Genomic DNA, 15,608 nt, shown 5'->3' on the forward strand with positions numbered 1-15,608 from the left:
CAAACTGAGGGATTAGCCATGGGAAGCCCCCTCAGTCCCATCCTGGCTGATATCTACATGCATTATTATGAATCAAAATTGTTTGAAACTTTAAACTTTCCGGCATGGTTCCGCTACGTAGACGATACTTTTACCCTGTTTGAAGGTAATAAACATGATTTAAATAAAGTTCTTTCAACAATGAATTCTATTGATCCTGCTATTCAGTTCACTTATGAACTTGAGACTTGCAATTCTCTTCCGTTTCTCGACATTCTGGTCACACGTAACACATCCAACTTCAGTACTACAGTTTACCGTAAACCTTCATCGGTTTGCCTTCCACCACACTTTAAATCATGTCATCCGACTAAACAAAAGTTAGCTTCATTTTATTCCTATGTTTTCCGTGCTCTTCAAGTTTGCTCCTCCAAATTCGCCCTTGATGAAGAACTAAATTATTTAAAAGCAATAGCTATTGACAGGGGCTTTTCACCCAACATTATTAATCAAGCAGTTAAAAAATTCTCATCTCAACACACTAAAAGCCACACTCTTATTTTAGGAGATTATAAAAATTCTGTTGTCATTCCCTTCTTTCCATCAATTAGCTATAAAGTTGCACATATTTTGCAGAAATTTAACTTTCGGGTTGTTTATTCTCCCATCAATAAAATTCCAACTTCTATACTCAAGGACCCCATTCCGGATATGAATTCCTGGGGTATTTATAGGATTCCTTGCCAGTGTGGTTTAATTTACATTGGCCAAACTAAGAGAGCCTTAAAATTTCGCGTCAAAGAACATGAGGCATATGTTAGAAAAAAGGAAACACAGAAGTCTTCTGTTGCTCAACATTGTTGGTCCGAAAATCACACTTTCAATTTTTCTGCTGCCAAAATTATTCAAAAAACATCTTCCATTGGAGAACTGGATTTTCTAGAGGCATTTCACATTCATAAAAATCTTTCTGTTCTAGTTAACGATCCTAATTCCAATCCAAATTTGCCTTCGGCTTTTAGAGAAATTATGTTTTAGTTCTGGTTTCGCCAACAGATGGCGCCACTTGCTTATTCTTGTCCAGGCTTTCTTATCTTATCTAATCATTATTTCCTATCTTGTTCATTTGCGGTTTTGCAGCTGAAGATGATGGTTCGGTAAAACCATCGAAACTAGTCCTGTGAAAATTTTGTAGGTATAACGCTGATTTTTGTTGTTTGACTTCTGAATTGCATAGTATGCTCAGATAGTGATTTTCCCTTTTCAAAATAATGTATTGAGACAATGGCTGTCCCAGAAAACTGTTGCTATCACTTTCCCAACAGAAGGAACAGTTTTTCCCATTTTTGGAGCGGATTCTCCCTTTGCAGTCCACTGTTTTGACTATGTTTTGGTTTCTGGGCTGTAATGATAAATCCAGGTTTCATCTACGGTGATTAATAGTCGAAAAAACTATTAATCACTTGATTTATTTTGCCGATAGGACTGTGCAAATATTCATTCGGACACATTTTTCAGTCAAAAGTGAACAAATACAGCACCCAACATGCAGCCAGCTTGTGCATATCTAAATCTTGTTTCAGTATGTGGCAAACAGGCTTTTTGGACATGCTAATAGCCTCTGCTATCTCTCCAACCTTGATTTGATTTGTCATCAGCACCATTTGGTGGATTTTAGCAATGTTTTTGGCTTTCCTGAACATTCATCATCATGCAAGCTGGTACAACCACATTTAAATTCAACTGCCCAAAATTTCACAGTAGTAAATGATGGAGCAGAGTTCCCTGTACTCTGTGTCCAACTCAACTCCTCTTTAATCTTAGTAGGTGTATAACCTTTCAAAAACAGGTCTCTAATAATGACATGATATTCGATTTTTTTCCATTTTTCCAAAAATGGTCACATCAACTTACAAAAATCATTGTCAAACAAAAAATTTGCATTCAAAATAGTTGAAATTAGTTGAAATTTTGATTGTTTGTTATCAATTGATGCCTAAATAAGTTTCCCACCACCACCACTTTGCCATCTACATGTTAAGGTCTTAAACTTTTCTGACAGCCCTCATACTTCTTATTTTAATCTATGCCATGTGACATCAAATCTTCATAAACCTGTGGCCTTAGCAAGTTCATGACGAAATGAGGTATAAAAGAAAGAATCAGCATTGGAAACATTGCCCTCAACCTTCTTTGAAATTTGTTGTACAATTATACATGTAAAATATAAATATTTCAAGAAATTTTGTATTTAATGCTAATTACTTTATAAATTTTATGAAGTTGGCTTATTCTCGATTTTTTTTTATAATTTATGTTAAGTATTAGATTATGTTTAACAGTGTATATTATTACACATCTGTTTTATTCTTTGAATAGTATTACAAAAGTGAATTGCAAGCACTGATAATTGCTTTAATTTATTCATTTCCCGTTTGCTGACAGTTCTTTAACTTTTTTTTTCATTGATTTTTCTTAAAAGTCCTTAAAGTACTTAATTTCTATGTGGAAAAAGTTTTTGAACCCTATAAAAATATGTTTTATTTAATTAAAATTGGCAATTGTATTTGCTTTGTGGGAGTTTATGTTTTTTAAAATAGTTTTCTCCCTGTCATTATATTAAATGGTGGTCAATTTAGATGCAAATTTTAAAAATGCATTATTTGAAATATTGCTTTTCTCTTCTAGGAGCAAGTTCAAAAGAACTATCTGACAATTTAAAATCAGATTTGAATTCTCAGAATGAAACATCAGCAAATTTATCATCTTCTGTGGTAAAAGACATAGCAGAAGCTACAAAAGGAGATGAACATACATCAAATGAATCTTCAGAAATCCAAGAAGTATCTGAAATATTACAAAACATCACTCATTCTTCAAATGAAGAATCCTTTAGTGTAAAAGAAATTGTACATAGTTCATCAGATAAATTGCTTGTGGAAGCAAAAGAAGTAACTGAATTGCTAGACGCTGCTCACGATCTGTCTGGTGTTTCTTTGGAGAGTGTTGAATCTTCTGAATCTGCTCAAGGGAAAGTCAATAGTCAGAGTGATGTTGAATCAAAAAGTACTCTGCATTCAGACACTTTTGTGTCTGAATCATCATCAAAAACACTGGAACTTTCAAGTAATGAACAACTGCCAAGTAGTAATGTTATTTTGAGAAAATCCATCTCAGAGGCAGGGCATAATTCTGAGCAAAGCCTTAATAGTGGTAAGAAGGCAACAGATGATACTACTCATACTACAGATGGAGATTTATCTTCAACTTCTCAATCAATGTCAAACTCTGCATCTGTTGAAGAAGAATTGGAAAGTGGAGACTTGACTGAAAGTTTCAAGTGCGATAACTCAGAAGGATGCCCATCTCCAAGTAAATTGGCCAGTGTCACTTATGTAGCTGATACTCTAAATGTATCTGTTCCTCTGGGTATAAATGAAATATCAATTACTAATAATAGTAATTCTCATTCATCAGACTTAGAAATCTTAACCAGTGGTAGTAGCCAGAATGATGAAAACACACCTTTGGTTACCAAAAAGAGTCCTAAAACTGAAACATTTATTGTAAATGTTGTTAATTATGTTTTTTCTTCCCTGCTTGATGATGCATTTAGATGTATGCAACACATATTCAGTGAAAATTTCATCAAAAAGTCAAAAACAGTGAACTCAGAATCAAAGGTAGGATGTAATTTTTCCAGTTTATCTAAAAATTATCACAATATTTCAAAATGTACCACTGCAGCTAGCTTAGAATTGACAAAAAAATATATTTTAGAACCATCTACTGATTTTGTCATAAAAAGGACTGATGAAAAATGTGCTGAAACAATTTCCAAATCTGTCTTAGATGAATATCTGAAAGATGCAATTCATTCGGTCATGGAACTTTATAAAAATCTTCATGTTAGTACAAAAGGCTGTAATGCTGTACATCATGAAAAATTAAGTGAATCAGAATCAAAGAACAGCAAGAGTAAAACTGTCCATCATGAGCTTGTTGAATGCTCAAAGAATCCAATCTCTAACATATTTTCATCAAATGCAGAGAATTCCATAGATTTATTAAAGAATAATGTCATTCCGCATGTGCAAGATTTTAATGATAATAGCATTTTCAACAAGCATCCAAACTGGCTTGAAGATAGTTTTATAGCATCACAAAGTGAAGCTCAGCTTCAGCAACAACTGTTACTTCAGTACCCATATTATTATCGTAAAATCCCTAATAAACCTCCACCTCCATATACACCACCTGTAACTGTTGAACAGACTTCTCCAAATATTTACCAACTTACTGTAGTTAAAGAAAAAGTTGTTGAAAAGGTTGATACTGTTAAATATGTCACAAAAAACATTGAAAGTGTTGTTGATTCAATAGTTGATGTTTTACTCAGTGGTAAAAGAAAAGGACTGATGATAAATGAAATACCTTCGCCAGATTTTAGCTCACTTTTTCAGAAGTTAGGCCTGACAATGCCCTCTCAACTAAGTTTTCTTGATCTGATATTTGATTTATGTAAAGAAATATCTTTGAATTTATACAGGTAAGAATTTTAAAATTTTTCAATAATATTTGTTAATGTTTAATAGTTATTCTTCAATTACACTTGGAAATTGCAATTGTGTACTTTTTTTTTTTTTTTTTTTTTTTTTTTTTTTTTTTTTTTTTCCAGTGTATAGTGAATTCTTTAGTACATCTCCAACTTATTAAGCATTTAAAAAATTTTCATGTTATTATTTAACTATGAAGTTTCATAATTGGCTGTGGTTAATTTGTACATCAGAAGTAGTATTTAGATTCAAGATTCTTTGCTACTGTATTAACTCTTTATTTATATTACTTTGCTTTCTCATTTTTTATATGATTAAGAAACCATTCTAATGAATACAGATTTTGGAAACTGACTGTAGAGTAAATATTTGTACAAATTTAGTAAATGCTATGTAAATGCATTATTTCAAAAGCATGTCTAATGAGCTTTGGTGAGATCATAATGTTAAATATGTAATGAAATTAAATGCCTTTATATTGCTTTAAAAATATAAATTTTTATTTTTTTTTTTAGTATTTAGACTCTGTTTAAGTATTGCTGGAAAAGTGTATCATTTTTTATTCATATTTGTTCTTGTTAAGAATGTTGTGTAGCAGTTTCTAATCTGTACACCTAGTCAAAAAAAAAAAAAAAAAAAGAGGGGGCACAGTGTTGTATCTCCTGTTGTACTCACTCAATTGATGAAACAAAAAATGCAAGTTGCAGATGACATGAAAAATGCAAGTTATACTTGTAAGTGTATATATAGCTTTGTTTAAAACATATGTAGTTTGACAAAAATTGGACTTTCCTGAAAAGGTGTTTCCCTTTTTTAGTCCAGAGAGGCATTGTCTCTGTAGGACTATTGTTTCCGTTTTGCGATTTTGCATCGATTCACTACAAATGGCGAATCACTTTTTAAACTATTGCCACAAAGTATTATCGCCCTGTGTTATATTTAAAGAAATTAAATAATGAAAAATCTGCATAAATGTATGTATATTTCTCGCATTGCGATGGTACATAGAGCCGTCGAGTTTTGAATGACATAATCCTCCTACGAATATGGGCATGTGGAAGACCAACTTTAAACTTTTTAAACACGTTATCTAAATTGAGTGGATTTCTTGATCACCTCTCAGAAATGAAATTTTTTTCTACATGAATAACAAAGAAATCAAGATTACTTTACTGTAATCTTTATCGTGCAAGTCTGTGTTGTTAACAAACTCCCAAGTGTAACAGTTGCAGCAATTGCTAATATTGAAGCACTTTTAGTAGAACATGGTTATTTACTACCACCTCAAAGGAGCTTTCTCGTTGATTATTTCCATGTTTTTTATAATGTATTTTTTAATAATTTTTAAAGAAATTTTAAATTCTAAATTCATATTTAGCAAAGTTTTCCATGCTGGCATTTTTTAAGTTTTAAGTATCTATGTTTATAATTGTAATAATATACAGTGCAAAGTCAGTAATTCAGACATCTATTATCCGGAATGATCTATAATCCGGACCTCAAAGCCACAAACATTTTTTTTATTGCTTTACGCATGCGCGCATTGAAAGAAATGTTTAATAAAGTAAACAAATAAATATTAAGCTTTTTTTTTGTAAAATTTGATACCCTTTATATCATAATTGCTCTTTATTTCATAAATTATGGTTTCATATTTTTCATTGTATAATTTCTGCATGCCATCTTACCAGATTTAAATTGATGATCTATAATCCGGAAAAAACCCTAATCCAGAATCGACGAAGTCCCAACGAGTCCGGATTACGGACTTTATACTGTATTATAAGTATACTTATTTCATTAAAAGTATTTGTTAGAGAAAATAATGTTTATCATGAAGTTTAATGAAGCTAAATTTCACATGAAGCATTTATTTATTATGCAATATCATTATTTTACAGTGAAACAATTGAAAAACCTGAACCTTGGCTTAGACCTCGAAGGTTGACACCTAAGCCTTTGTTTCCTGAAGACAGAAACAAACTATACAGTATACTTCTACAAGAAGTTCAATATGAATTAAAACTTTTATCTAAAAATTCAACAGAATCTCAGAAAAAGCGATCCCTCTGGTCTGTAATGAAATTAGGACGAAAGAAAAGAGATTTTGTTGATACAATTTTAATTAGTGAATTAAAAGAAGAAGAACCAGATTGGATCAGTTATGACCAGGATGAAGTCACTGTCAAATTTCAAATTGCTGATTCAATTTTAAATGTTTTGCTTGATGACACTGTTCATGTTATTCAAGACCTTGACAAAAGAATTAGAAAATTATCTTGATTAAGAAATTTGTAGCTGTATACGAAGTGAGTATATATCATTATTATTGTTTTAATTTGGTTACAGAATATATTTACTATTAAATTAAGGGAAATTTTCCATTTTGGGTAATCTTCAGTTATCCATAAAAATAGGTAGTTTTCTGCTAAAAACCTTACCTTACAATTTTGGCACCACATCAATGCATTTTACGTTATTTCTTTTCCCATGCCTGTGGCTTGTTATTAGATGAAACAGCAAGCCAGAACAATAATGTGGAAATATTCTCTAATTTCACAGAAAAAGCCCATTGTATTGGAAGAACAGGGCCCACATTATTATTATTATTATTATTATTATTATTTTGCAAATTTTTTCTTTCATCAGTTTCCACAAATTTTGTAGCATTATTAGTTTTAATATTAGGATTAGGTAGCAAAAAATTGGAACATACTTCTCTTGTGTAATTATTCCAGTCAGCTGTTGTAATTCATTTGGAGCAAACCTTAGTTCACAAAACTTAAGACAATTAACTCATGACATCATTAAAATGAATCATATGGGAGTAACAAAAAGTCCAGCAAATCACGTTTGCATTCAGACCCTTCTAGCATTACTATTTCAGCTTTGAATCACATCCATTGTGATTTAAAAAAAAATATTAAATGAAAAATGTGGTTGTGCAAATGATACTTATGAAGATAATTATCGGCAGGAAAAAAGCCAGACCAAATTAACAACGTCTGGTGCCAAGGAAATATGCATTTTGTCAAATTCTTCAGAATTTTTTTTTTTTAAATTGGCATAAATTTGGCAATTGTTTATTATTGATTGTAAATATTTATTTAACCATTACTTCATCTTCAAATTACTGATTACTATATAAATTGTGTTGAAAAAATGTATACAGTCAAAAGTCGTTAATCTGGACCTCAAAGCTACAAACTTTTTGTGCAAGCGTTGACGCATGCACGTAATACCTTTACGCATGTGCATAATACGTTTACGCATGCACGTTTAATGTATAACGGACGGTATAAACTAAGCTAAAATTATCTAATTATCTATTTCAGTTAATGTTGCAGATTGCATTGTTCCTTAATCTTCGAATTGGACCCGGCTTAATATTTTTTGAAGACTGTTAGAGCAATTTTATAAAAGTAAGTAGGAACTTTCGATTATGTCAAATAGAATTTCCGATGCTGGATCTACAAAGGGAAAGCATGTTTTGATGTCCATCAAACAAAAATTGGAATTGCTGCAAAAAATGGATAAAGGCTCCTTTGTTTCTCTAACCATTTCGAAATCTGTTTTCAATTTCACGCTGCTCTCTGCGATTGGGGGGGACGTCGCGGCGCGCAATGACCTGAAAGTTGATCTGTCAGCACTATCCTTATCTTCAGAGCAGATGTTTTTATTTTATTCGGCTTATAATTCGTTACTAAATGTAGTATTTCATCTCGATGTACTCTGTCTTTGATATGATTTAAATCAAATTCCTCGTCATTATAAATATCACGAATACAAATCAAATAGTTTTCTGGTTGCAATTTTCTAATTTCGACTATGTGTAATGTATGCTTTACGCATGCGTGCATTGAAAGAAATGTTTAATAAAGTAAACAAATAAATATTAAGCTTTTTTTTTGTGTGTGTGTAAATTTTGATACCCTTTAGATCATAATTGCTCTTTATTTCATAAATTACGGTTTCATATTTTTAATTTTATAATTTCTGCATGCCATCTTACCAGATTTAAACTGATGATCTATAATCCGGAATCGCTGAAGTCCCGACGAGTCCGGATTAAAGACTTTTGACTGTACATATTTTATGTACTTTACAAGTATTTTTATTTATATGAATTACAGTTAATTAAGTTTATAATATATTCAAAAGATAATATTCATTAATATTAGCAACTTTGTTTATAAAAGATGTTTTTAACACTATATAGAACTATTGCTATATGCCAATTGTTAAAAGTTTTTTTTTTTTTTTTTTTGTGTGTGTGTGTGTGTGTGTGTGTGTGTTACAATTTAGCTTTAATTAAATTCTTTTAAACTTTTAATAATAAACTTTCCTTTTTGAAGTATTAGGCTGTAATCTGAAGGGTGTGGTTTTTTTAACTGTGAAATTTAAATATAAGTTTTTAATGTATACTTATATTTTCCATTAACACATTATGTAAATATAAATTATAATTTAGATTAACAAAATCCCCTTAATTTTAATTTCGTATTCCCCTCTCTATTCTATAAAAATTAATACCTTTTTCTGCACCGTGTCATTTTGAGACTAATTCATGTCATAATACAGTTACATAAATGCTGGTTATGTAAATGGAACTAAAACTCAAGCAGCAAATAATAATTTTACATCATTCTTAATCAATTATCCATTCAAATGCATTGAAAACTGAAACTACTCGTTCTGAATTAAGATTTCATCCTGAACATAAGTCACTTTCTGCACTTCGGACTAGATAGACTGCTACTTGCAATTTCTCTTCTTAATGCAAAGCTGTCAAAATTGTAAATGTTTCTGAAGTAGGCAGAAATTAGAGTACCAAGTTATTTTGGGCCACCAGATGTTTTTCAAAATAAAAATGACTATATGAATCAACATCTTCAGTTCCTACAATATTACATCTAAGTCTGTTTTATTATATTTCTATATAATCATGATAATCTAAATTCTTTTATTTTGATTAGTGGAACAGAATATAAAAGAGAAAGCATCTTTAAATGTGTTGCAAAATCCAAATATAAAAGGCAAAAATTTTGGCATTTTATATTATCAAACAATATAATCCTATAAATGATAAGTTATAATTACACTTGCATTTTTGCAGAGTGTAGGTAAAAGTTATATTATGCAGTTATAAGAAAAACTTAAGCTGAATATTTTGTTTCCTTGTTATTTAACCCCTTAATGCACCAATAAAAATTCAGAAGGTTTGTCAATTTTTTTGTTTTAATTCAACTTCTTTTAACCTCTGTTTTTATCGTAACTCAAAAGTGTAGCAGATATATTCTGTTCTAGCGATAACTAAAAAAAATTCTCGACTGCATTTACTTGGGTGTGTGGAATAATTTAGTTCTGTGTACCCAAGTTAACTCGGCTGAGTGCATTAAAAGCTTAAAAAAGAAAGGAAATAGTAAATTTCTATGAGTTTCTCAACATTTCAGTAACATCACACCTTTCATGTTTAGAATTATGAAGTTAATACAGAAGTATGAATAGGAACAAAGAACTAAATAGTTACATCATTTTTTATTCATTTTCGTATTCACTGGTACTAGAAGTTTCATTTAACATTTTGAGGTCAGGGCTTTGGCAGCTGTAAAAACCTTGACATGAAGGGATATCACGAACCGAATGCATTCATCCCTCTAAAAAATACCTCCTGTTTGCAACAAAGATCTTTTTATGTAATTTAATGGATTCTCAGAGGGGTGAATGTCACAAAAGGACGGGAAATGTAGGGGATTAGTGACTAGACTTCTAGATGCTTTTTTTCTCACTGAGGGAAAATTTCATATTGTAGTTGTTCCGAAATGAGACTAATCAGTGATACACAGGGGGAAATGTGTAAACTTCTGTTACAGAAAATGGCATGCTTTATATTATAATATGTAACTTTCCTTTTTACAAAAATTTTGTTTGAATTTTCAATTACATTACAAAATTATGTGTCTTTAGGAAATCCTTACAATAATTATTTCTATTATATCTTTATATGTATTATAAAATTATGGCAACTATTTGATTATTTCATAGACAATTTTAGATTCCTCTCAGTCTTTCCCCCCCCCCCCCAACTGTTAAATTTCCGTATAATTTTGGATTTGTTTTGGTATATATTGCTACAAATAGCTACAGCTTTGAACCTTTTTTTCATACAAGGAATAATTAAATAATAAATGCTTAATACTATAGAAAAAAATGCTTATACTAAAAATTGGTGGAACTGTTAAAATTAAGCTCTACAGGCATATTGAAATTTTAATTCTACATAACTGTTAAAAATCTGCATCATAATGTACTATTTAGGGAGGAAATTGTCAGCAAATTAGAATATGCTTGATACAATTTAAAAGTAATTAAATTTTTTTTTGAAGATTGCTAGTACTGCAATGTCCAATTACATAAATGTTCCTAATTTACATTCAGTTCTTTTCCAGAATCTCTGCAGAATAAAACTGAAGCTACGAAACTGTTTCTAGAATAATATATTTTAGTTTTAAAAGTTAGAAAAAAAGGATTATTTAATCAAGTACCGTTTTATACTGTTTACTGAAAATTGTAATATATTTCAGGTATTAATAACAGAATGAATTTAAGTCATTAAAAATATTAACTTATTTAATATGCAAACCCATAATACAAAACACCACATTTACACATGATTCCCTTTGTCTCCTTTTTGTACTTAATCCCCAGCATCACTAATGGGATATGTTTCACTGTGTTATCAAAATTAAAGTAATTTATTAATACAAAGAGCTTTTCAAAGTTGTTTGTAGCATATAGTTTCTGAAAGATTGTGGGGAAAAAAGTTAAATGATAGCTAGTGTTGTCTTCAGCACTATATATTATTCTTCTATGTTTTATTATGCTTTATAATATAGCACTTTGAATTATATCTTATTTGTATTAAATGAGATTATAAGGTAATATTTTCACATTTACATATTAACAAGGATAAAATTTCTTCTAAAATACCTTATAAAACTCAGTTTTCTGTATTACCTTGAAAGCTGTTCATTCTTTAATTATATATAGGGTGAAATGTATATCATCAGAAATGGCATTTAGGGCAAAAGTATTTATTATGGTAATATTTATTTTATAAAAATGTCAGTAATGTTGTTTTTCTTTTTTTAGGTGTAATAAATCTTTGTGATATTCTCAAGACTGTCTATTTCATTGTCATCAAGAGCATTTGTCAAAGCTGATGTCTTTGTATTTATAGTGGCCTTAATGCAAACATGTGTCTAATAATAAGTTTCAAAAGCCCGAGATATATTTTAAGTGCCACTCAATTTCATTATGAGATATAGCTATTTATTTGAAAAATATATTTTGCGATGACATAAAAAGTTATTATATAGCATATTAAATTACATATATAGTTATATTCCATGTTATAATTATAAAGTTTACATTTAAAAGTAATTTAAAATCTATGCAGTTGATTATAAAGCATTTTAATGCATTTCCTGTATACCTTTTGCTCATATTAATTTGATAATCAAGTATTGTTGCATGTTTTAAGATGTATAACACAATAACATGGTCTGCGAATTGTATAAAGGGAATTTTCTTCCCTTTTGTTTGAAGTACAGAATCTTTTATGAACATTTAATTAGCCTAATAGAAATAAGTATAAAATGGTAAATTTCTGAAGCAATAATGAGCTTGAACTTAAGTGTACAGGTGTTAATTGCATATATTTTATTAACTTCTGGATTTAATATTGTTAAAAAAACTCAGCAAGAGTTACATTTTAAGTATAATGAAATTCTTGTTGATACAAAGCAATTTATGAAATTATTTTAAAACTAATATGTGAGGCTTATATTATATAACATAAGCATAGTATAATATTTCCTAACAGTATTTACTTCCTTTGTAATATTGTGTTAAAGGAAAAAATGTATTTTGAAAATATGCAATTACTGGAGAATATTTTTATGTAGCAACAGGAAACATTGTTTATATATATAAAATATTCTTACTTGATAATTATTCGTATTCCCAAATTTTTTATATATCTAAAAATTGGTAATTTTACCTAATGTGTGGTTCTCTAATAAAAAAATCATTTACTGCCCTGCATGATCAAAATCAACAATTTCTGAAAATCTGTATGCTCAGTTTTGATGTTTGCTTAAGTGACAGGTATCTGGCAATTAATTTATGTAGAATATTTTAATGCCTTATAGTTTATTTTACCTACAGCATAAATTTAAGCTTTGTCCAATTAATTTGATATAAAAATTAAGAAAGAATTAGAATAAATAAATCCTTACAATATTCATAATTTTTGTATGATATTGAAATACAAATATTAATCTAAAATTAAGCAAAATACAATTTCAGATTGTCTGAAAATTTATAGTTTTTTTTACAGACTAATGATAATTTCTCTTCTCGAAGAGCAAAATGTATTATTCCATTTGGCATGCCTCTCTGCCATGTATAAGTAATAAATAAACACCCTTGAATGCATTATACTTGTAAGTTAATTAACAATGTAAAAGAACTTGAATTAAAAAAGAACTGAAAGATCATAATGCCTTCCATATAGTTTCCAACTTAAAACCTTTTTCAATAAATAAAAATCTATGCAAAATTTTTGAACAAAGCTTATAAATTAGAATAACAGTTTTTTTTTTTTTTTTTCCCTTCTATATCACTAAACTACAAATTATTCTAAAACTACAAATTATACAAATTATTCTAAAACTGATGTGTTTAAAAACTGCTTGTATACTTCTATATTTTAATAGAAACATGAAATATTTTTCCTTTCTAAATATCAATAAGCCTTTATTTAGCTTATATGATTTTCATTCAATACTATTATTACTATATATTATATATGATATAAATAACCTTCTAATATCTAGCTTAATATAAAATGTGAAAGATGAGATTGAAATACATTAGTTACAAAAGTACTTTCTGAAAATTCTATGTTTTAAAATTATTTTAATTACTAAACATTTCTATTATTTAAGCATAAGGCACTCAGACTGATGAAATATTCCTTGATTTATTTTTCTCAATTTTTTTATATTTTAAGTGTAATTAAAAAGGAATAAGAATGTTCATGTACAGAAATGTATACTTCATGGAAACTAATAAATGCACTTTTTTAACTTGTCATTTTATTTTTGAGCCATTCCACAACTATGTAATCCTGTTTTAAGTGAATTGTATTAAAAAAGGTTAACTGCATCTGAAACATCACTATTTTATGGCAGTAGAATATTCTTCTTATAAGCTAAAATTATGCTTACCAAATTATTCGAGAGTGGTACATTTTTAATTTATATTAATAAATTTCTGTACTGAAAGCAGACACTTTCTCATCTTTAACTATTATACAAATAATATGTCATCTATGGATGCATTAAATTTGAGAGAACTTGATAAAAACAGTTTAAATTGTAATAACAGTATTAAATATAACCAAATCATAAAATATTTTACATTTAATTAAAAAATCTAAATTTCTGAGTTATTAAAAAAGTTAAGCCTTAAATTTTTTTTACTATATTTTCAAATAACCGTTGTCCAGAAAGTTCAGTGAATGACATCAAAATACTCATGGTTGTAAGAGTGTGCAACCAGCAAATCCCATACCAGACATGTCGAGACTGGTCTGAACCAGTTCCCAAGCTGTGGCGCTGTAAGTGTGTTTATCATGTGGAAATAGCTCATTGTAGTGTGAAGATATTGTGCATGCGGTCGAAACTCAAAATAGATTAGCGAACGAATAAGTTGTTCTGTTTCTAACTTGGAAAATCAGTGAAAGAGATTCATGAAATGCTGATAACAGTTTACAAAGAATGTGCTGTAACCCTGAAATATATGTATGAGTTGTTTAAATGAAAGTGAAAGAACTTCTGGCTCACGAGTGTCTTGTGAAGTGCAAATGATAGCAGAAAATGTGGTAATTGGTCATGAGATAACCCACAATTTGGGTACATGCAAGTTTTGCGACCGACTCAAGCCCCACACTTTGACATTGGAAAAAATGCAACTTTGGCTTGATGCCTGTGAAGACTTCATCGACATGACGGATTAAAACCCAAATTTCCTGAAAACCATCTTCAGGGATGATGAGATCTGGTGCCTGAGGCACGGCTCAGAAGGCAAGTATCAGAGTATGGCGTGGCAGGGTCCAGGTTTGGTGGGAAGTGAGAAATCCTGATTCAAGACAATGCTTGTGGTGTTTGACTCTGAAAGTCTCATGCATAAAGAATTCCTCCCTGAGGGGACCATATTAAATGTCACTACATAGATGGAAATACTGAAATGTCTGCTGAAGTGATCAAGTGGGTATGCCGCCAGTATGCCAAGCAAGGCAATTGGACCCTGCTCCACGGTAATGCCAGACCACACCCGGCTCTTCTGGTACATTAGTTTCTGGCCAACAGGAGCATTATGTCCTTGTTACCCTACCTTACTTTCTAGACTTACCTCCTCTATAATATTTCTTGTTGCCCAAATTCAACTCAACCCTAAAGGGCCAGAGGTTTTCAGACATCCATAGTGTTATGACTCAGCTGAAGAACTTCCCTAAAGATGACACCACAAGGAGTTTCTAGGACTTGTACAGCTGTTCCTAGATGTGCATTACTACCAATGGGGATTATTTTGAAGAACAGTAACAGATGTTTTATGTAAGACAACAATCCATTGTAACTATAGACAAGTTCAGGTTGAAATGTAGTGGGACACCCAATGTTTACTATATGTAGGTATAGTCCCACTACACTTCGGTTTAAAGTTAATATTCAAAATAGTACATAGTATAATATAACAGTATAAATAGTATATCGACATTTTGATTAATGTCATATCTATTAGATATAATTATAGTAGTTATAATAGGTATAATAATAGTAGGCTAACAGTCATAATTTATAACAGTTCATAATAGTTCCTTGAGATAAAGTTTATTATATGAATCTATATCTTCTTCCTCTTCTCTTCCCTTTTTTTACTATATCATTATTATTGCAAGGGTTTGTTTTTAAGATAATTAGATAATAAAAGTTTTAGATGAATTGC

General features: G+C 30.0%; 1 protein-coding gene across 2 annotated transcripts in view; it reads left to right on the forward strand.

Moving 5' to 3' along the window:
- The window catches only part of LOC118199181 (uncharacterized), a 159,257-nt gene extending 145,570 nt beyond the window's left edge, over positions 1-13,687 (forward strand). For both annotated transcript variants that reach the window (XM_085820951.1, XM_085820950.1), the window contains 3 exons: positions 2,668-4,528; positions 6,437-6,844; positions 11,688-13,687. In XM_085820951.1, coding sequence (XP_085677077.1) covers positions 2,668-4,528; positions 6,437-6,818 — 2,243 coding nt within the window. In that variant the 3' untranslated portion in view covers positions 6,819-6,844; positions 11,688-13,687. The remainder of the gene's footprint in view (positions 1-2,667; positions 4,529-6,436; positions 6,845-11,687) is intronic.
- Positions 13,688-15,608: the final 1,921 nt, after the last annotated feature.

This window comes from Stegodyphus dumicola, chromosome 7 (genome assembly GCF_044657685.1).
Source record: "Stegodyphus dumicola isolate Sdum_Otavi_A_Nest chromosome 7, ASM4465768v1".
Classification (NCBI taxonomy): domain Eukaryota; kingdom Metazoa; phylum Arthropoda; class Arachnida; order Araneae; family Eresidae; genus Stegodyphus; species Stegodyphus dumicola.